General features: G+C 39.9%; 1 protein-coding gene across 3 annotated transcripts in view; it reads right to left on the bottom strand.

Annotated features, from left to right (window-relative positions):
* Positions 1 to 20,729, bottom strand: part of tars2 (threonyl-tRNA synthetase 2, mitochondrial) — a 38,401-nt gene that overhangs the window by 5,681 nt on the left and 11,991 nt on the right. The window contains exons 1-11 of one of the 3 annotated variants that reach the window (XM_007556043.2): positions 11,010 to 11,427; positions 7,090 to 7,271; positions 6,900 to 7,014; positions 5,906 to 6,027; positions 5,043 to 5,151; positions 3,800 to 3,864; positions 3,638 to 3,716; positions 2,959 to 3,105; positions 2,733 to 2,831; positions 1,135 to 1,304; positions 62 to 224 (exon numbers count right to left, since the gene is read on the bottom strand). In XM_007556043.2, the coding sequence (XP_007556105.1) occupies positions 62 to 224; positions 1,135 to 1,304; positions 2,733 to 2,831; positions 2,959 to 3,105; positions 3,638 to 3,716; positions 3,800 to 3,864; positions 5,043 to 5,151; positions 5,906 to 6,027; positions 6,900 to 7,014; positions 7,090 to 7,271; positions 11,010 to 11,081 (1,323 nt within the window). In that variant the 5' untranslated portion in view covers positions 11,082 to 11,427. Of the gene's footprint in view, positions 1 to 61; positions 225 to 1,134; positions 1,305 to 2,732; positions 2,832 to 2,958; positions 3,106 to 3,637; positions 3,717 to 3,799; positions 3,865 to 5,042; positions 5,152 to 5,905; positions 6,028 to 6,899; positions 7,015 to 7,089; positions 7,272 to 11,009; positions 11,428 to 12,524; positions 18,034 to 18,135; positions 18,304 to 19,440; positions 19,687 to 19,926; positions 20,213 to 20,729 lie in introns of those variants that run through there. The other 2 variants (XR_001662653.1, XM_007556042.2) reach the window with 2 other exon arrangements.

Here is a 20,729-nt window from a genome sequence, read left to right on the forward strand (position 1 = left end):
TCCAGAGATACAATATGGCTTAAATAGATGAAAAAAAAAAAAAAAAAAAAACATGTTCTACCTGCTCCGGTGTGCAAAAAATGTGTGCGTCGTCCTGGCAGAACCTCCGGACCCGAGTCAGCCCTCCCAGAGCTCCAGACAGCTCATTACGATGCAGAGCCCCGAAGTCGGCCCAGCGCAGAGGAAGCTCCCGCCACGAGCGAACCCGATGCTCAAACATGAGACTAGACGAAACAGAGCAGAGTCGGTTACCATGGAGACGTCCAAATGTAGAAATAGGTGTGACATAAACAGCTTTTACTGTCCCGCAAAGCGGAAATTCAGGTGTACAAGCAGCAACTGATGTAAAGGCTCACAAAAAAAGTTTTTAAAGTGTTAAAAGCAATATATAAAAAACAAGATCAACATTAACAAAAATAATACTATATATTAGGAAATGACAATAAAGCAATAACAATATATATTGCAATACACTCGTGATCGGTAAACAGATGATACTTTAATAGAATGTTCAATAATTCCACTGATCTCCAATCCAGAAACGCACAGCATTATGGGAAATGTAGGCAGAGGAAAGGTTCTAGCAGCTCAACCTTTCACAGCCAGCTAAGCAAGGTTGGTGGAATCAACTAACTCGCTCACTCTTTGGTTACCTAGCAACTCACTCATTCTTTGGTTACTTAGCAACAACCCGCTTGAGTAAGCAGCAGTTTTAAGTTTTGCCACTGTGCCTCATAACTGCTAATAAATAAACAATAACGATGTGGATAAAACAGGAAAGATCACATCACAAGTTTGGAAGTAAATCAGGCAAATAAAGCAAAAAAAAAAAAAAAAAACTAATCAAATAATTATCAATATCAATTGGTATGAAACACCAATATTGTGATCAAAATATCGTGTATCCGTGCAGAAAAACAGATGTGGAACAACAGCGGAAATGGCATTTAAAAGTGAGCAAACAGCAACATGGATGCAAACACTTATTGAGTTTGTTCGGAGCAGTGATGGTTTAAAGTCCGAGAGCTGCTGGGAGGAAGGATCTGCGGTAACGCTCCTTTGTGCATTTAGGATGCAGCAGTCTGTCGCTGAAGGAGTGCTGTGTGTTATGCATGTGTGTGTGTTTGCTTTTACCAGTGTGCAGGGCAGTTCATGGGCTTCAGAGCGAAGGTCTGAGCGCCCTCTGAGGTCACGGTGAACATGTTCTCGCTGTAGTGCTCCCAGTGGCCCGAGCGCTCCCATAACGCGGTGCTGTAAAGAGTCGGGGTCACGACCTCGGTGAAGCCTCGCCTTCGGTACTCGCTCTGTGAGGGGTCGGAGAGGGAAGGATATGTGCAACAATGAGCGAAGGAGCGGGTCAAGCTGTCACAACAGCGTCATTATTAAACCAAGACTAACATCCTGACCACGGACACACACTCATAAATCTTCAGGGTCATAAACTGAGCACATTAACGGGAGAATTCAGTTCACAGAAGAAACAGTCATTACCAAGAGGAACGAATGAAAAACCTTCAGCTGCTGATTCTCATCCAACTTTACTGCAATCACACCGAGGCATGTTTTGTATTTGGATTCAGCTAAACTGCATTAAAAGGCCATTTTTATTAGCAGTCTAAATATGCAGTTCAGCTATTGTGACTAAGTTTTGCTGCAGTTTCAGATCTAATTTCTAATGTTTCTAGAAAAGAAATTAACGCCTCAATCCGTCTTGGAGATGGACAAACATTTCCTCAGACAATGTGCCAGAATATTGAGCCAGATGTTGCAAATCTATGTATGTGCAAAAAGCTTTTATGTACGGAGATCTAGTCTTTTAAGACTTCTTTAGTTTATTTAACTTTAAGAAAACAGTAAATCTCCTGCATTTTTGGGTTTTCTTCAAGTTTCAAAAAGTTAAATTTAAGGTTTTAAAGACCTTTTTTAAAACCATTATAGCTTAAATGTAAAATCTGCACAAATGACAAAAAAAAAAAACAAACAAAAAAAACAAGTTAACATGGTCATGTAATAACTTTAAATTTCTGACTTTTTTGTATTTTTGAAAAATTATTGCTGCTTAACTTTGTGTTTATGCAAAATGCATACAATTTGTCCAGTTGATGTATTTTAAGCTTGAAGTCTCAAAACTAAATTAAGAAATTTGTGTCCCTTTGACATTTTGGCTGACGTATTATTTTACAGTTTGAAATATTTTATCTCCACTTACTAAAAATCTACCAACTTGGATCTAGATTTTTTTTAAGTCTAAAGATTAGATTTGAGACTAAAGTCCTGGATTTTTGAAATAAATTATCTTGACAATGGATTACAAAACCTCAATTTAAAAAACAAAACAAAAAAACAAACAGTCTACATTACTCCAAAAGCTTTAAATTAAAAATTAAGATAATCTGTTGATTCTGTATATTCACCATATTTGATTCCAGTCATTCATGTTAATGTGAAAAGTTCTTTAAAATATTAGTGTAGTTTAAAAACATAATTTATTTAAAACATCACAGATGTGATGATTTTATTTACTGACTGTTACTCTAGTAACACCATTTATGAAACTTATTTGTCGTCTGTCGATTGTAAATATTTGGCATAAAATTAACTCCACCAGAAATAAACTACAGTCTTTTTCCCAACTATCTGAAGCATAAAATTATACATTTTTGACTCTGCCAAACATAATGAGTCGATTTTGTTATACAGGGGCTATAAGTAGTTTATAAAAAGTAGAGCACCTTAATAAAGTCAGTGAGTGTGTTGTAGATGTGGGCTCCTTTAGGCAGGAAGAAGCAGCTGCCTGGGCTCACTTCGTTGAAGAAGAACAACTCCTGGTCCTGAACGAAAACATAAAATCTATTTACCGATGAGAGGGTAAGGGGCAGGGTTGAGGTTACCACTTAACCTAACCCTACCCTGATTTTACCACTTAGTTTCACTTCTGTAATGCATCTCTCATCTCACTGTTCCTATCCGCCGGTGGTCTCTCCTCCGCGCCTCTTCCTGTTCCCTCTCCCACTCCTCCCTGTCCTTCTCTCCTGGAAACGCCACACCTAGCAGACGCGTTAAGCCGCTGGGCTCCGTCTGGTTGGACAGCGTGACGGAGGACAGCTGGGATGAGAGAAAATAATGAGCGAACAAACGGATGGCAACAGAGGAAAGGAAAGTGACAGGCTGGCAAAAAAAAAAAAAGAAAAAGGGAAGAATGCGATATTTATCTGATGGAAAGCATTGTGTTAGCGCTTGGAACAGGAATACGGCTTCTGGCAAACACAACATCCTGTCACCAATATTTCCAGCCTCATGCTGTTGTGGAATTCCAGTCTGCTCAGTGACAGACCAGTACAGAACCAGAGCCACGGATCAGAAAAATGAGGAAAAAATGTCCGATTTATTCGGGGAAAAAAGCCACATGAAAGTAGGATGGAGTCATCTGATTATAGTGTGATCAAAAATTCTCAATCATCTTGCTTGAAGCATAAAGAAAAGACCAGAGCTATAAAAGATAAAACAGTGTTTGGCTTTCTAGAGACTAGTTATCCGTCCTGAAGCTAGAATTATAAAAAGGCAAACGCGTGAAATTACAGAGAAGCTGAGCAAAAAAAATCAAGAAAACAAGCAGAAGACAGAAACAGCCACGCACCTGCAGCATCTTAAAGACTTTGAGGAAACCTGTGTGTGGGAGGAGAGGCCCGTCACACACCGCTAACCTGTCCCCACATCTGAATCACACAGGATAACAGCAGGTCACATTTCTGTTGTTACAAAATAAACAACTAGAAAGCAAGTTGATATGAACACATGCCTGTAGACTGTGACTGTGGGGCCGTTAATCTGCTCCTCTAGAAGCTGCATCCGCAGTTTACTGCTCTATAACACACACAGAAACACACACACACACACACACACACTGCACTATTACAAAACACAGATGCATAATAAGGCAAGTGTCAAAGTTATTAAACTCAAAATAAACTATTAGAACTAAATATGGGGCTACAAGACTGAGCATCACGAAGACAATAACAGGAGGGTGCTTAAAAAATTATACTTTAAGAAATGAAATATTACTGCATGCTTCCAAATTTTTCCCTGAGTTCTTAAGTCTTGATTAAATTCGGTTTTCTGGAGTATGAAAAGCATTCCTCCTTTTAGCTGTTCAGCACAGGAACATATAACAGCAGAGCCAAACTAAACAGAACAAGCCATTTCAAAGTATTTAATTAAACTGGATTGATGCGGATGCTCCAACATGGCTGACCTCAAGCGTTTCTGTTCTTGCTTTACTGTGCAAAACGGTCTGGAGAAAGTCTCCACTTCCTGATGAAAGAAGTGCTGCATGGACGGAAATTACATCTGAGCTGAAACCTGATGTTTATTAAAGCACCACGTTTGTATCAATTTAAACAAACCTGTGAATTCTCCATCAAGCATTTTTGTCCGTTTCCGTTGCCTTTAGTGGATCCTGGTGATTTGAACGTTTTCTGTGATTGCACTGCAACAGATTTTCTTTAAACCAAACAATGAATGAACTACTATTACTGCTTTCTCTACTCCTTTAATTTGTAACCAGCAATTCATCGGATACCCAACAATTTCCACTGCAGATTCCCCTGACAAGGCAGAAACAGCAAAGATAATTGCGTACCTACCTGCAAAAAAACTATTAATCAGTAAAAGAGTTCCTAGAGAGCAGCTTGAAGTGATGCATCACTCAACTCCTCAAAACATGGAAAAAAGCTATGAATTTAAGACGCATCTATATGTATTTTAGGCTCCCGTATGAAACAATCGATTAGTAATTTGGACTTTCCAGGGTCTAAAAATTTAAATTATTAAGTTTTGGACTTTTTAAGATGTAGCAGAAATCCCTTTTTGCAGGTTGTGTGCAGCTATTTAAAGGATTTACAGTGTTAGATGGCAAGACAATGAATTAAAACAAGGGAGGACCTAACTGTTTGTGCCTGATGTACAACATATTTAATTGCAGCATAAAAGATGAGGTAAAACAAAAGAACATTATGAGACATACAGCAATAATTACTGACCTGAAACAGTTCATGAAGCTCTGCTGTGTTCAGGTCCAGTCCGACTAAAGGAAGTTTGAGGGCTGCAGCCTCCTTACATTTTGCCTCCACATCACTCAGCGACAAGGAACTGAGGAAGAAATGAACAAATTAAAACTTAAAGCTTCCACACTTTCCCAGACTCATTCTGTGTTAGATTTTTCCAATACTTTATGACCTTGAGTACTAAAGTATTAATCTAGGTCAGCTTCTCCATCTTTTTTCTCAAAGAAACCATGAAACACAATTGTGAAACTAATGAAAAATAAAGGGTCATTTCAGCTTTTTGGCATCTAGATATAGTAGGATTGCATGAAATCTCTATATAGGACTTCAATACATATCCTTCATCTCAAAGTTTACCAATTAATACTTTCACTTCACATATGCAAAAACAAAAAACTGCAAAGTATCTGATTTTTAAGGGTTGTGAATTTATTGGTTAGTGACTAAGAAACTAAAATGAGCATTAGGTTTAATAGAAGGTCAACTTTTTATGGGGCGTACAAAAAAACCCTCAAAAAGTTTATCCTCCTCATAGAAATCAACTGTTTTCCATAATAGTTTTACCTTCGAGATAATAGAATTACAGTCTAGAAATTAAAGCTTTCCTCCCCCATACATTTTATTTTTTCTACATTTATGCAGACTTAGAAAATAATCAATTCAGACTCAATAACTTTCCAAAGTTTTCAAGACCACGCAAGAACGCTGAGTGTGCAACATTACAGCAAATACAGATGAAATAGACATAATGCACAGGAAAAATGAAAGTAAAAATACCTTCTAACTTGGCGAGTTCAGCGACTGAAGCTGAGCTCATGTTTACGAAGGACAAGTCTCACCTGCTGCTTGGGACGTGGTCGCAAAAAAGTCCGAGCTCCGACGCTCCTTCCCTGCAGACCTCTGCAGCAAACGCCCCCTCCAACACACCGCCAAGGACACACGCTCCTGTCCTCCATGCTGCCTGTAAATTAGAGTTTTTTTGCTCAAAGACCCAGAGGGTTTTAAAAAAAATAGAAGGTGTCCATAAGGTTTACATAAAAAAAGTTGACATCTACAGCAATATCAGATTTTTTTTTCTTTACTTGTAAGGAGTTCAAAGTTCACAGAAAAAAAAAATTCCTTTCTTTGAAACCAAACCAGTCAGTAAAAAAGGGTAAGAAGAATTAATGAGCTATAGATTAAATATTGATCTCATAGATTATCAAGGAAACAGGTATGTTTCCTTTATTTTCCCCATTTGATATCAAATTTCAGGTTAAATTAAGGAAACAGACAAACAGAAAAACAAACACACCTACAGCCAGAATTAAATTACGAGAATGAAGAAGTACGACAGTAATTTGAAATAATATGAAAATAGAGTTATAATACTATGAGAATAAAGTCAGTGTAATAAGAATGAATTGGTAATAATACGAGCAAAAAAGTCATAACGATATGAGGATAAATTCATAACATTTCCAGAAAAAAAGTCATAATATTAAGAGAGTAAAGTTGTAATCTTAGGAGAACGAAGTAGAAATTTTACAGTCCAACACAAAAAATAATATTGTGAAGTTATACATTGGTATCAGTTTTACCAATAGAATATATTTAATCTTTAAAAGCATCAACATCCAATTATTATCAGTAGGAAGATTTTGAAACGACCGTTTCAAAGAATGAACCACACGGACTGAACTGATCATGAAATGTTTTATCAAAGCTTTGCTCTCCATAAAATGACTTTCTTTTGGGAATACTGCATCTTTGTTCTACCAGTATAAAGACTTTATTGTGGTAGTATTGACTCTACTCTCCGTCTGTCTGTCCCTAATACTCTGTCGTACATACCTGTCTGCCTTCAGCCGAGTCAAACCCCAGAAGCTGCAGTTCACAGTCTGCCTCTAGAGGTCGCCCCAGCTCCCACAGCTCCCCATTCACCTTGCACACCAGCGCTCCTTTCACCCTGAAATAAAACATGAATTTACACCTGCAATCATGCAACGCCTCAGAAACATTTCCGCCTCTCCTGTGTATTTACCTCAGACTCTGTGCAACGTAACGCGGTGTGGTTACTCCAGCTGTTCCCTTCACCGTCTGTCCATTAGTTAGGCGGACGGAGAGAGGGCTTTCTCTAACTTCACGTCTCCTGTTCTCGTCTCTTTGTTCCCTGAGAGACTCAAAGACGCGCAGGCGCTCAGACAGGGCTGGAGACAGCTGGAGCTGCAGAGGAGAAATGGAAATATTAAAAAAAGAGTAGGCAGGCACATTGTGAAACATAACGAAAGTCAGGGAATGAGCAACAGTCATTAACATTAACAGCGTTTCATCATTTCAGTTGTAAATCTTATCCTAAAGCAACGTTTTTGTAACAGGAACCCATATTTTCACCTTCCTAGAGTGAATCACTTTTTTTTTGTTGGAAAAAGACTTTTTTTGTGCTTAAAGCATAATTTGGAACAAAAGAGGTGGTGACTGTTTTGCCAAAATCACTTTTAGCAAAAAGCTATTTTTACCGTTGTAGTAGGAAGGTGACGATATGTTAGAACTACTGTTCAACTCTAAAATGACTGTTTTATAAGGATTTGGAGAATAAGTTATGTTATTTCATTTGTTACTCCCTGCCAAACAAAATGAACATCCAGTCAAAATGATGACTCAAAACTGTGGTTCTCATACATCTGGTGGTCCTCAGGCTTCCTCTAGTGGCAACAATGTGAAATTCAAACTTTATGTCTAACCAATAAGGTAAGGCCATCGCAGGGATGCAACACATTTTTTATTTCAAGGTTCTAGAATCAAATTTCCTGAATTTTCAATAGTTTAATCCATTTTTTTAAATATACAAAAAGAATGTCCTGAATATTTGGCAGATATTTCCAGAGAGGTTGGGTTTTAAACATTGGACATCCATCAAAAGTAAAAGGAATGAAAGTGGCGAAAAAAAGGAACAAAAGGGAAGAATGGTTAAAAAAGGAAGGGAAAAATATTCAACCGAAAGAGGAAGGGAAGAGGAAGCGAGACAGAAAGAAAGAAAATAATGGAAGATAGTTCATAAGGAAACAAATGGAGGACAGAAATAACCAAAAAATAGAATGAAATCACAGGAGGACAGAATTAAGGAGGAAACATCGGGAATAATTAAAGGAAGAAGGAATGAACAAAGAAACAACAAAACAGAAAGAAATAACTGGAGGACAAAAAGAAAAAAAACTGTTGAACAGGAAGGAAGACAGGAAAAAAATGAATGGAATGATAGAAAGTAAGATGGAAGTAAGAAATGTTTTTAAATACAATAATCTTTTTTTCTGTATTGCTCTAAAGCTAAAAATACATAAATCAATTTACACACTCATCCAGACTGTGTAGGAACTCTGTACTCAAAAAGGTTCGTTGTTTAAGCAAGCTACAAGATTCTGGAATATAAATTTAAAAAAAGATGTGCAAAGAACAATATCCAGAACAAATTCGGAAACTGGAGAGAAAGACAGTGAACCAGAGAAAACTCATGTTTTAAGTAAAAGTATGTTTGCTTTCTCCAATGCTTTTAACACAATTCAGCCTGATTTGCTTCGTCAAACTCCAGAAGACAAGTGGAGACCTCAACAATCATGTTGAAGGAGTACGTGTCTAGCCTGGTGATTAGGAGCACCACAGGGAACTGTACTCTCACCATTTAGATTCACTCTGCACACTTCAGATTTCCAGGACGAAACAGACGCCCGTCAGATTACGTCAGGTGTATCAGAAATGGACAAGAGGCGGAGAACAGAGATCTGGTATCATGGTGTGGAAACAATCAACTCATCTATAACATGAACAAAGATGGTTGTAGATTTCAAGAGAAACAGGGTTAGAGCAAACTCTATTTCCATCATGGGGGAAAAAGTAGAAGCGGGTTGAGGAATATAAATACCTCAATGTCCACCTGGACAACAGACTGAACTAGAAGAGAAGCATCTACAAGAAAGGACCGAGCAAGCCGTTTCTTGAGGAAGTTTAAAGTTCTTTGGTGTTTGGAGCAAAATGTTGCAGATCTTCTGCAAATATGTTCTAGACTCCTCTAGAACATCTGGAGAATATAGTACAAATGAGATTTCTTTATAGAACGAAGATGATTACAGACAGCCCGGTGCATCCTCTTCATGCTTTACAACAGACCGTCTTCAGCCAGAGGCTTTTTCAGACGTGGAAAAAGTAATATCGACTCCTACAGGAGATCCTTCCTGCCATCAGCATCTACTACTCTTTGAAGAAATTTCAATAATATGAGTTATAAAGAACATTTAATTTCCCTTTGGGACAAATAAGGTATTTTTGAACTGACTTTTGAAAAAAGGACTGGTGGCTATTTCAGCAGAATCATCACCATTTGCATTAGTCCAACTAGAAAACTTGAATTAAGTTGCTGTAGGACATTAAAGGCACACTCTCTTTGCAACAAATGCTTAACTCCATTCCATTGACAAATTTAATGTCTGTTGTTATGCTATAACTATTATCAATATAAGTAACTGACAATGGCAATTTGTTTTATTTGTAGATTAAAAGAATGTCGATACGTTGTCTGCCTGATACATTTGGCAGATATTTGTCATTTGGTTTTGAGTAAGTAAACCAAAGACAGACATATCTGCAAGATGAAAAGCATTTCTGTGGCTATGCTGACAGTAAAAGCGTAAAACAAGTGAGGCTGGGTCCGTTTATCATTTAAACACATTCAGGCAGACCTTAGCTGACAGTCAGTCAGTCTCTGTGTGCTGATTTATTAATAGTAACCCTCCCCTTGAAGCCTCCTTTAGACACCTTTGCATGGCAGAGTAGATCTGTAAGCACAATGGATCAGTCACATGAAACGTCCCAAGTCCCATAAAAAAGCTACAGCTTCGATCAGATCATTTAGGTTTACAAATGCAAAACTGTTATGCCAAAAAAGTGTCAAAATTCAAATCCAAAAACAAATCATAAACATGAAAATGTTGACCTCGAGAAATTATCTCAAGTGTAGAATGCCAAGCTAAAAAAGAAAGTGCTGCATCATTGTAATAACTAGCACTGGCATAACATTATGACCAGCATGGGCGCCCTGTCTTTGCAGATCCACGTGCAAAACAGTAAGCACTGTGTATTCTGCCACCTTTCTGTAAGATCCAGCATTAACGTCTACAGCAATCTGAAATAGAGCAACTCATCTGTTGCATTTTATCAACAGATGAGTTTATGGTTTAAAAACGTTCCTTTCTTGGGTCGCTTTTAATTAATATTGACCACTGCAGACATGATCAACCCAGAATAGCTACAGTTTTGGAGATGCTCTGACCTACTTTAGTAATCGCAGACTGATCCTTATATCCTTATGAAGCCCAATTTTCCTGCTGGTAACATTCAATCTGAGGTGAGAGTTATCTTACTGCTTAATATTGTTAACTAATGTAAATCCTAATGCTAATTATTGGAAATGCAAATATTCTGCTGGGGACAATGTAGCTAAATGAGAACACCCACATTCCCAGAAAAGTCAAAGTATTATGCAAACATTTTGTAACTAATGACAATACTGACACATGGTACGGTTTTAATTTTGGAGTAGCTGAAAAAAGGGGAATGTTAACAAAAAAAAAAAAAAAAAAAGTACGGTTTTAATTTTGGAGTAGCTGAAAAAAGGGGAATATTAAAAAAAAACTAATTGGTTACATCAAACATATTCCTATTAAATTGCTCCTTTCCCCCAAAGGACATTTATTTTAATGTAATTATCAGCTAATGCAACCCGTTTAGTCAATAATAAAAGTTTTAAATGCGTAATTACACTTAATAAATGTACAAAACAGAATTTGTCTACACACGTATTAAATGGACATCAGCTTCAGCTCATGACATGACGACACACAGTAAACACACTGCCCTGTATGCTAACGTTAGCATCAGTTAGCTTCCAGTTGCTACCACAAGTTTCCGCACCTTGCTGTATCTCCTTCGTGCGTGGAGTGTCGACCTACTCACGAGCAGCTTAAGCAGCTGCGTCACCGCCATCCTGAACACACCTGCCTATAGGTTTATTTACAAACATGCCTCATCTCTTTCTCCCTATGCAAGCGGCCATAACACAGGAAACAAGAAAGTAGGCAGAGCAGCGGTGACGTTCGTTGAGGTCAGACTCAGTGACGCAGATTCGGGAGCAGCGTGCGCGTTCGCGGCTAAAAGCCAGAGCGCGCTTACACTCAAGAGATGCGCAAAACGGACAGAGAAAAAAGGAAGGAAGGATGCAGGGCGCGATACACTGAAAAACGAATAATTAGTAGCTCAAATTGACGTTATTAGTAATTAATTTAAGTCAGAAACTCTTTAAGATTTCGCAGTAGACATTCTGCTGCATACGGGCGATAAACAAGGTGGAAAAGGGTAGTGTTTGTGCCTTCTCTAGTTTTAAGTACATTTATTCATTTAGTTTAACATCCAGATAGATTTTGCAAACATTTTCCCCTTAACGTCAGCATTCCTTCAGTAATCAGACATTCGCAACACATTTTAATCCTTCAGTTACAAAACTAATCACATTTAATATTTAATTTCGAGAATGTGCGAGCAGCGATCTTATTTACAGACGCACTGAAATACAATGCTCTTCTAAACTGAAAAAACTAATTTCAATGATTGTAGATGCTGTACATTGAATTTAGCATTTTGATTGATCTCATTAAAACCTTACTGATCAAGATGAAGCTTCAAGATGGAGTACCACCAATCTGCCACACGAGGGTGCTAGGGCATTATAAGAGTAGAATCGATCTTGATATCACCTTTCAGCATATTATACATTTTAAATTATTTCGGTGTCTAACATTTCCCATCATTAATTCACTGACATACTAAGTCATTTACTATAGTCTAATTCAGTAGGGGTAATGTATGTGTTTAGTATCTTCATGAGCTTCCAGCTGGAAATTCAAAATAATTAAAAACCACTGCTTACAAATGCCAAAAAAAGATAGATTAAAATATGGCACGATTTAAATATAGATAATTGCCAACAATAAATTTGGAGATGAAAAAGTTCTTTACTGCTTAACATTAGCTTGATGGTGTTATGTAAACGAGTCAAATTGCAACTGGGTCATGAAACATTGCAATAAGTAAAGCAAGGTTTTTGACTGTAAATTGGCAAACTTTGGGCCAACTAAAAGTAAAAATACTTTTGGATATCATCATATTTATGTTTTTAAAGGCAGACGAGATAAAAGCAATAGGAGCGTATGAAAATAAAACAGTTGCTACACTTGTCCAGTAAAATGTGCCGACATATTAAGTGAAACCATTACAACTGGACTTAAAATAAGGACAGATTTGCTGGATCATAAGGACATAATCTTCTATAAAAAAGTGCCTGTTTTCTTGAGAGGTAGACTTGTATTCTCGTTAACAGCTGCTGCAGAATGTGTGCATGTTCATCACAAGAGAAAGGACTGGACACTCAAAGACCAGTGATATAGCATCATTGATGAGAACAGCAGTGAAACGTGTCAAATATATACAGACCATCAGCTTCGGTACATCTTCAGTCATTTTCAAACTCAACTTTTCAAATCAATATTTCTTGTTGTGAAAGAAAAATACATTTACAAACACAAAAAAGAAAAAATAGTTCAACATGTTTGGTGTTTGCTTGCAGAGGCCTAAGAATTAACCTCGCTAATAACTCTCCACGTAGTGTAATCACTGCAAACTAACTTCATCGCTAGCGTCGACTGCAGAGGCGACAAGACAGGCAGATTTGTGAAAACTGTGATAACACTTAGATACATTTTAAAACTCGATTATCACCAACGTCATGCAGAATGTGAAGCATTATTTAAACTTAATCTGCAAACAGAGGAAACAACAGATTTGACAAAGGAGTTATGGGGCTTGGAGGGAAACAATCTGCACCTTTCAGGTGGGCAAAAGAATGATCACATCTTGGAAACAATCGTGGCCCCCCTTTCCCACTAGCTGAGCTGAGAGGTGCAGAAATGCTCTGGGGGGAAAAAAAAGCACAGGAGCTTGAAGCAGGAAAATGAAATGAAAATATTTAGATACTGATTATTTCAAATATTTCTTCCTTCCCATCCCCAACTCCACTTTTATACTGATAACCAGAAAAATCCTTGCAAATGTATATCCTGGAGCATTGCAAAATAAAAAAAATTAAAAAATGAAAGGGCAAAAAGCTTTAAAATAAATTCAGCTTTTACTGCTGTAGCATAATCTTATACTGAAACATTAAGAATAACCCAGCCTTTATTTTTTTAAATTATTCTTTGAGACGTTTAAACGGTTGGTCTTTTAATTGATACTCACTTTTGCCAAAAATACTGGCATACTCAATATTTAATTAAATGTAACTGAAGCACTTTATTTGTTCTTTAAATTTTTTTTCTTTTTACTAAATCAGAGTGTATATGAATTCAATACTAAACGTTTCTGTATTTTGGGGCATAATTAAGATGCAGGGGGTTCAATTGTTTTAGCAGCTGGACTTGGATCCATGTTTGTCTTGTACGGCAAGCCGGGTGGTACCAGCGATAAAAGACAAGTAACCCCAAAGCTCACTGTAAGGAAACTAGCATTTTTTTGAGGAGGCAGGGATCACCAAATCACCATAGCAGCCATTACAGATGCCTTTTCCAGTCATAACCAAATACGGATTTAGCTAAACTCTACCAGGACTTTAACAGAACCATGTGTTTTGATCAGATGATGGTGGACCGTGGCTGTCCTGACAGTTTTAAATGAGTCTCTGCTCCAACACAACTATTTCCACAGCATGTCGAAGTTCTGCTGAGGCCTGATGATGAACATTTGATTATGGTGTGCTGAACCTGGGAAAGCATTGAAACATGCAGGATAGAGGAACGGGAAAGATCCCTCTCTCTGTAAACTCCATTGTTTTTAAAACGCCAACATAAATCTCTGTCCCATTAGAAAGTATTGACCGCATGTGTGCCCCTTTATTGTTTGAATATTTTGGTGTGAAAAATGTTATACTGAATAAATGTACTCAAATCAAATTTATATATATATATATATATATATATATTAAACTGACAGTATAGGATTAGGCTACAAAGAGATGCGTTCATTTAAAAAGATTTTAAATATCTTTTCCTGGGCTTCCCAAAAAGTTGCATGCATCTGTATGCAGTTTATACAAAGCAATGCTTGCTGAAAAGTGGGAGTAAATGCAGCCCAACAGATAAAATGATTTAATTCAAGGAATAGGTTGCAACCAATTAAAAATACCCCCCTTTTCAATTTAAACTCTTGATTTTATTCAAGTAAAAAACTGACGTCCCCCATCCCTTTCTGCTATTCAGTGTTCAAAAATGAAACTTCAACAACACACATGTTATGTCTGTGAAAGAAAATGCCAAATTATCCCAACACTTCTTCAGAGCAGTGATTTCAAAAGGAGAGGGCAAGAAAGTTATGCAAAACATTGCAGGAAAAAAAAAAAAAAATCAAGGTTAAAGCTTATTCAAAGGCCTTGATCACAGTGAAGACAGGAAATAAAAAAAATCACTTGAGACATTTTTAGAAATAAAAGTTTGAAGAAAAAAAAAAGGTATATCAACTCAGTCACTCTTTATATTTACAAGTTTAGAAATGTACAGTAGGGAAGAATAGATAGATGCAAAAAGGTTTAGCAAGAGAAGAATATTTACAGTAGATACTCTGGAAATCAGAACAAGCGTTAAATTCACCTGCGACAACAAACACCACTTCAAATGAAAAAAAAAACTGTTTCAAATTCTCAGCGTACAGCTCTCGCCACAGTTATTGGTATTTCTGCTCGAGATGTGTAGAAAGCCTTGAAATGAGTTGCCATGGAGACGCCGTGACACTATTGTTGCAGTTTCCAAACAGCAAGCTATCTCCCTTGCCATGCTCCTTACTGGGTATGCTGGCAAGACTGGCTTGGGTCCTTTTTCCCCATTCCAGTTTTAAAAGTTACAATTATTTTTCTGACTGCAGGTAAAAGCTTACATGCCTTACATGGGATGTTTTCTTGTGTTCCCCATTTTGAAGAGTGTCAAATTATAATTATAGCTCGAGAAAACTTGAAGTCATGTATTGAAAAGCAAAACATCAGTACATTTGCTGACATATTGATACATTTTCTTTAAATTTCAGTGAGATCTCGCAGCTGCAGTAGCATAACGGTTAAGATTTCTACACATCTTTATCAGAGGTGCTGCTAAGTGTGGAGGAAGCTGTAACATTCTTGTATTTCTAAGAGGAGATTAGTTTGGAATCGATTTGCTTTCATATCTGGGGAACATGTCTAAACATTTTAGAAAATGTGATAAATCCCACTGAAAGACTCGGAACTTCTTTTTAAATGAAGCCAGATATATTGGGGTATTCCTTTAGCTCAGCATGAAGAGTTAAAACAGTGCCAAGCAACAAGTCTGCATAAGACGAGTAAATGCTCTAGATAGCTTATTTTCTTCTATACATTTGGGAATAATTTGGGAATAATTTTCTTCATCTTCAGAGAGATTTTATCCTCATCTTTATGCTAAGCTTCAAACCAAGTTGGCTGGTATGAGAGGTAATCTTTGTGTGTAAAGCTGAGCATAAGTGAGGTAATGCAGACATCTTAAAAGGCCAAGTTATTAATTTTAGGCTCCTCTTACATCTTTCTTCTGACATCTCAGGTGAAGTAACCCCAGAATCACAGAGAAAGAAAAGTATTGTTTAATTTCTGCTTGAACTATCCGTTTTATTCTTGTGGTTATGCCATTCAAGGTAAAGCATCTAATGTGTGGAGAAATGGAAGAAAGCAGGTTATACAACACTCTGCACTACGTCACCGACAACCTCTGAGTACAGGGTGAAGTGAGCGGCCACTAAAGCCGACGCATCAAGACTTGATCAGCTATTTACACACAACCTAAGGTAGGTTTCCTTCAAGCTAAGTAACAGAGTAAAGATATCTGGGCTCATACCAGCAGGGCTAACACACACTGCACTGTTAGACGTGTGGCTTGCTCTTCTCATTCAGCTTGTCATAGTCGACCGCTTCAGTAGCGTGGGGGAAGGTAAGGCCTCTTCTGCGCATGGAAGGGACCGCCGCCGAATGGGGGTCCGGCTCGCTTCCCTCCATGAAACCCGCCCCTGGGGTGGTCTTGAGACAGGCTTCGGCCTCGCATCGGGGGTCTCTGCTGCATGGGAGTGGCGAGGATCGGGGGTCTGGATGTGGGCAAGTTGAGGAGGGGGACGGGGTTGGAGCCTGGGTTGTGGGGCGCAGCTGGAGGGCTGGGTGGGGGTTTGGAGAGAGAGGAGTCTCCTGCGGGGGAATTAGGCGTGGAGGGAGAGAGCGTGGAGGATGTGGGGGAGGGGTGAGGTAAAACCAAAGGCTCCTTCACTCTGCCGAGTAAAGGCGGAGGAACGCCAGGCGCACCTGGGCGGTGAAGAGGGGGGGTATGGCGAGGGATTAAAGGCTCTTTAACTGTGCCGGGACGGGGTAGTTTAGGGGGGTCGCCTAGCAACGATGACATGAGTGGTGGAGGGGTCACCTTCCTTCCTCTGGGCCCCATTCTGCTGTGCTCTGTACCTTTGGGTCTTAGTGATGGAGGAAGAGGCAAGCTGTGGTCCACAGGGACCAGCATCCCCCCCACCATGACGGAGTGGGGCAAAGAAGGGTGAGACGGCGGAGGTGAGAGGCGGTGCATGGAAGGAGGTGGAGGCAGCCGAGGGATTGGGGGAACAGTGGCGAAAAAGGCGGCAGAGGGATGGAGATGAGGTTGGAGCATCGATGGAGGAGGAGTCTGCATGTTTTCAGGGTGGTACGGCATTGGGAACGGAGGCTGAGGAGGAGGGAGAGGAAGAGACGGAGGAGGGTGAAGGTGTGGGATGTGGTGTGGTGGAGGAGGAGGAAGAGGAAGAGGAAGCATGGAGGGGTTCATGTCTTCAGCGCCTCCCTGGCCCATGCTGAGAGGAGGGGGTAGAACTTGGGGTGATGGAGGCTGACCCTCCAAGTATTCTTCCTCTTCGTACCACATCGAAGCCCCTGGCCGACTCCCAGCTCCTCCCCCTCGCCGAGAACCTCGACCGATCACGCGGATGCTCTCAACTGTCTTGATGCGCTCTCCGGCTGTAGGTCGGTTTGAATACCCCAGAGTTTGGATCGGTGCTCCTTCGGTGTGGGGCGACACCAGTGTCTCGATGCGATGGTACTGACCTTCCTTTGCGTCTGCTGGCATCTCTTTCCCATTGTTCTTTTTTCCACTCAGACTCGCGTCGTCGGAACCGGTGCTCGCCTTCCGAGAGCCAGCAGAGAGTCTCCGCTCTGCCAAGGCTCTGCTGTTCCGAGCCTTCAAGTCACCGCCAGGAGAAGACGACACCTGCTTCCTCATCAGGTCTTCGTCGTTTAACTTCGTGCTGCTCCTTTTTCCTGCACCGAATCTTGAGGAGGAGGAGCCAAGAAAGTCTCCGTTGTTGCTGCTTCCGGTTGGAGTGACTGCAGTATCCCAGGGATCATTGCGGTAGGCTGTAGGTGAGAGGTTATGGCTTCCAGAGGAGCCCAGAGATTCTGGCACGCCTCCAGGAGTGTCCATGATCTCGTCCTGCGTCGGCGTGCCCGCTGCCTCGTCCCTCACCGGGGTGCCGTCGACGCCATCGGGACTTGCGTCGCCCAGCGCCAGGCTGAAGCCTGGATTACCCTGCAGGAAACTGTTGATCTTCGATTCTAGGCTGGGGGGAGAGGAAGAAGGAGCTGAGGTACGAGGAGGGGGTGGAGGAGGAGGTGGAGGGGAGAGCTGGCGCTCCTTCTCCCAGTCTCTGGCTCTTCCAGGTTCGTCTTGTTTGAGACTGTTCCCCAGAGGGGGCTTCGTCTTCGGGGTGGTTGGGGTTACCGGGGTTTTGACACTGGATGAGTCTGTGGAGGTTCGGTTGGAGGGAGCGGTGGAGGTATTAGTCACACTTTGAAGGAGGGATGACAAACCTGTTTTGAGATGATTAAAGTAAAAGAAAAAACAAGAAAGAAGTGACATAAACTGTGCAGTAATATTTATTACCAATTAAATTAAAGAGAAGTGTGTGCAACCTGGTGTGTTGGTTTTAGACAGAGCGTTTAGTATCCCTTCAGGGGTGATGTCAACACGTGACAGGATGCTGGCCAAAGCAGGACTTGGCGGCGTCCCTTTGGAGGCCGCTGTCTGAGCGGTGGGGGTGGTGGGGGTCCCAGGAGACGGCCGAGGAGACGCAGTAGGTGCTGGGAGAACGGCAAGGACAGGAGAGAAAAATAAAACCACAGTAAATATAAACCAAAGCGGGCAGTTTCCATTTATTTTATGGTCCGAGGGCTTGTACATTTCCCCACACAGTTAATTTCAAGCATTTTCAAGGTAAATTTTCAAACTTTTCAGGGACAGTTTCAATTCAGAACTATATGATATAATCTTCTACTGTTATTAATGCATAGTGCAGCCAGACACTGCAATGGGAGGCAGATTAAAGGTTCCCAATGCTCTGTCTTCAGACAGAAGAAAAAGAAAACACCAGGAACAAATTTGGTTCATTTGTTTTGTAAAATGTGATCAGCTGACATTGATTAAATAATGTCTAATCACATCTAGTATCCTTCAGAGAAGGACAGTAGAGAAGGCAGAAGGTTTCAGAGAAGCAACACATTTTCAAACAAGAGGGAGTAGTTAGTAAAAATTATTTACTCTCCATATGAATGACTGTGTATATATATAAGAAATTATTTTTCAGAAATGCTGAAAATACTATCACCACAGATTTGTCTCCAAATTAGAAATCCTGTAAACTGGATGAGCATTAGAATTAAAACATTCACCGTTTCTGATTGCTGATGTCCTCGTGAACTGCAGGCCAAAAAGGTAAAATTTGATTATTCACTATTTATGATAAAACTAAGCGCTGCCACTGTTTCAGTCTGTAAATCATACGTTTCTCCTTTAACACACAACAGCAAAAAAAAGCCTTAGACTTCCGCTTCAAAGCATAAATGTCGATAATCTTGTAAGCCCTGAATTATTTGCAGGACTAAAATCATCAGATAATCGTTTCAAACCTAATAAAGTGGCCAGTGAGAGTACATCTCTACTAGGATATTTGCTGTGCGTTTTTAGCCAAAAATAGCTAACTATTAGATTTTAACACATGATGGCGTTTTTAAGGAAGACGGTGAGAAGTGTTCTTGTAACCGGTCTGCAGTTCTGCATGTCCAGGCAGTCAGTTTCTACGCTTAGCTAATTAAAAGCAGGAAAACCATCACTCCTAAAAACCTGCAAATTAAAAAAATATATGAAGAACATTTCTCAGTTATCAACCGTTAATTTAGTTTTTCTCTAATCACAGAGACCATGACCAACTCCAAACCCACCTGTGTTCTTCATGGCAGACGTGAGCGAGTTGAGGATGGAGCTGATCTTCCCCAGGTCCACTTTGGCCAGGTTCACTCCCAGGGGCGTGGTCGGGGTTGTCGTAGCTTTAGCAGAGGTCGGAGTCACTGGGGTTGCTGTGGTAACAACAGATGGGCTGGGCTTGGGTGGTTTCGTTGGCGTGCTTTGAGGTTTTGACGCCTCGTCCGACTTCGTCTTGGAAACAGCCGGCTGGTCTAACTTACCATCTGTGAGAATAAAACCAAATACATTAAAATGTCCCAACTTAATACAATGCTGCAGCGTAGAGGAGCTTTATGCTTTGAAAAATTATTATTATTATTATTATTTTTTCAGGCTTTGTTTTCAACAACTTCTTCTATTTACTTATTGAGCTGAAGCTTTTAAAAAAAACATGAGTTCTTGACTTCTGCATGGTAATTTGAGAGTTGTTTAATTGAGAATCGTGCACCTACGACACAACTCACCCTGCGCAGCACCAGCGCATGCCTCCTCATCAGACATGTCCATGTCTTCCATGTCTCTGTTGTCGTTTTGGAGCTCTCCTTCGTCCATGGCCTTGCCGTCCAGCTCCGGATCCACCTTGGCCCTGGCCGTCTCCATTTCCAGAAAGGGTGAGTCGGAGCCAGTGGGTGAAGGAGCGTCTTCAGAGGGAGAGGGGATGGGCGAGTCCTCAGGGCCGGAGAGAGACGCCTTGAGAGAATCCAGTTTCTTTTTGAGGCCGTTTACTCGGTTGGCAAAGGCATTGTACGCCTGAAGAGAAGTGGGGGACAATAAATTAATAATATTTATTGTGAGAGACACATGATCAATACCAATAGATAAAACATCTGATAGAATATTCAATATTTAAGATATTGAATATTAAACCTCTGATGGCCAGCTAAGCAAGGCGAGTAGTATCAACCAACTCACTCACTCACTCTCTGGTTACCTAGCAACAGCTATTTGATTAACTTGTGGTTACCTAGCAACAACTTAAGTAACTTGCGCAGCAGCAGTTTAAGGTTTTGCCACTGTGCTTCATAAATGCTTAAAAACAATGAAGTGAGGTGAAAAACTGTGGATGGAGCAGAAAAGGTCTTGCTGACAGTTTTCAGTATTTAAGATACTTAAAGCAAAAAACTAATAAATAATTATCAATATCGACTGATATGAAATGCTTACACTATGATACGTTTGTCAGGCATATTCTCTGATCCAAATTATATTAAACTTAATTTTGCTTCTCTAACTCTTAAAGCTGTTTAAGATAATCATTCCCAAACAA

Source organism: Poecilia formosa, unplaced genomic scaffold (assembly GCF_000485575.1).
Source record: "Poecilia formosa unplaced genomic scaffold, Poecilia_formosa-5.1.2 Scaffold77, whole genome shotgun sequence".
NCBI classification, from domain to species: Eukaryota; Metazoa; Chordata; class Actinopteri; order Cyprinodontiformes; family Poeciliidae; genus Poecilia; species Poecilia formosa.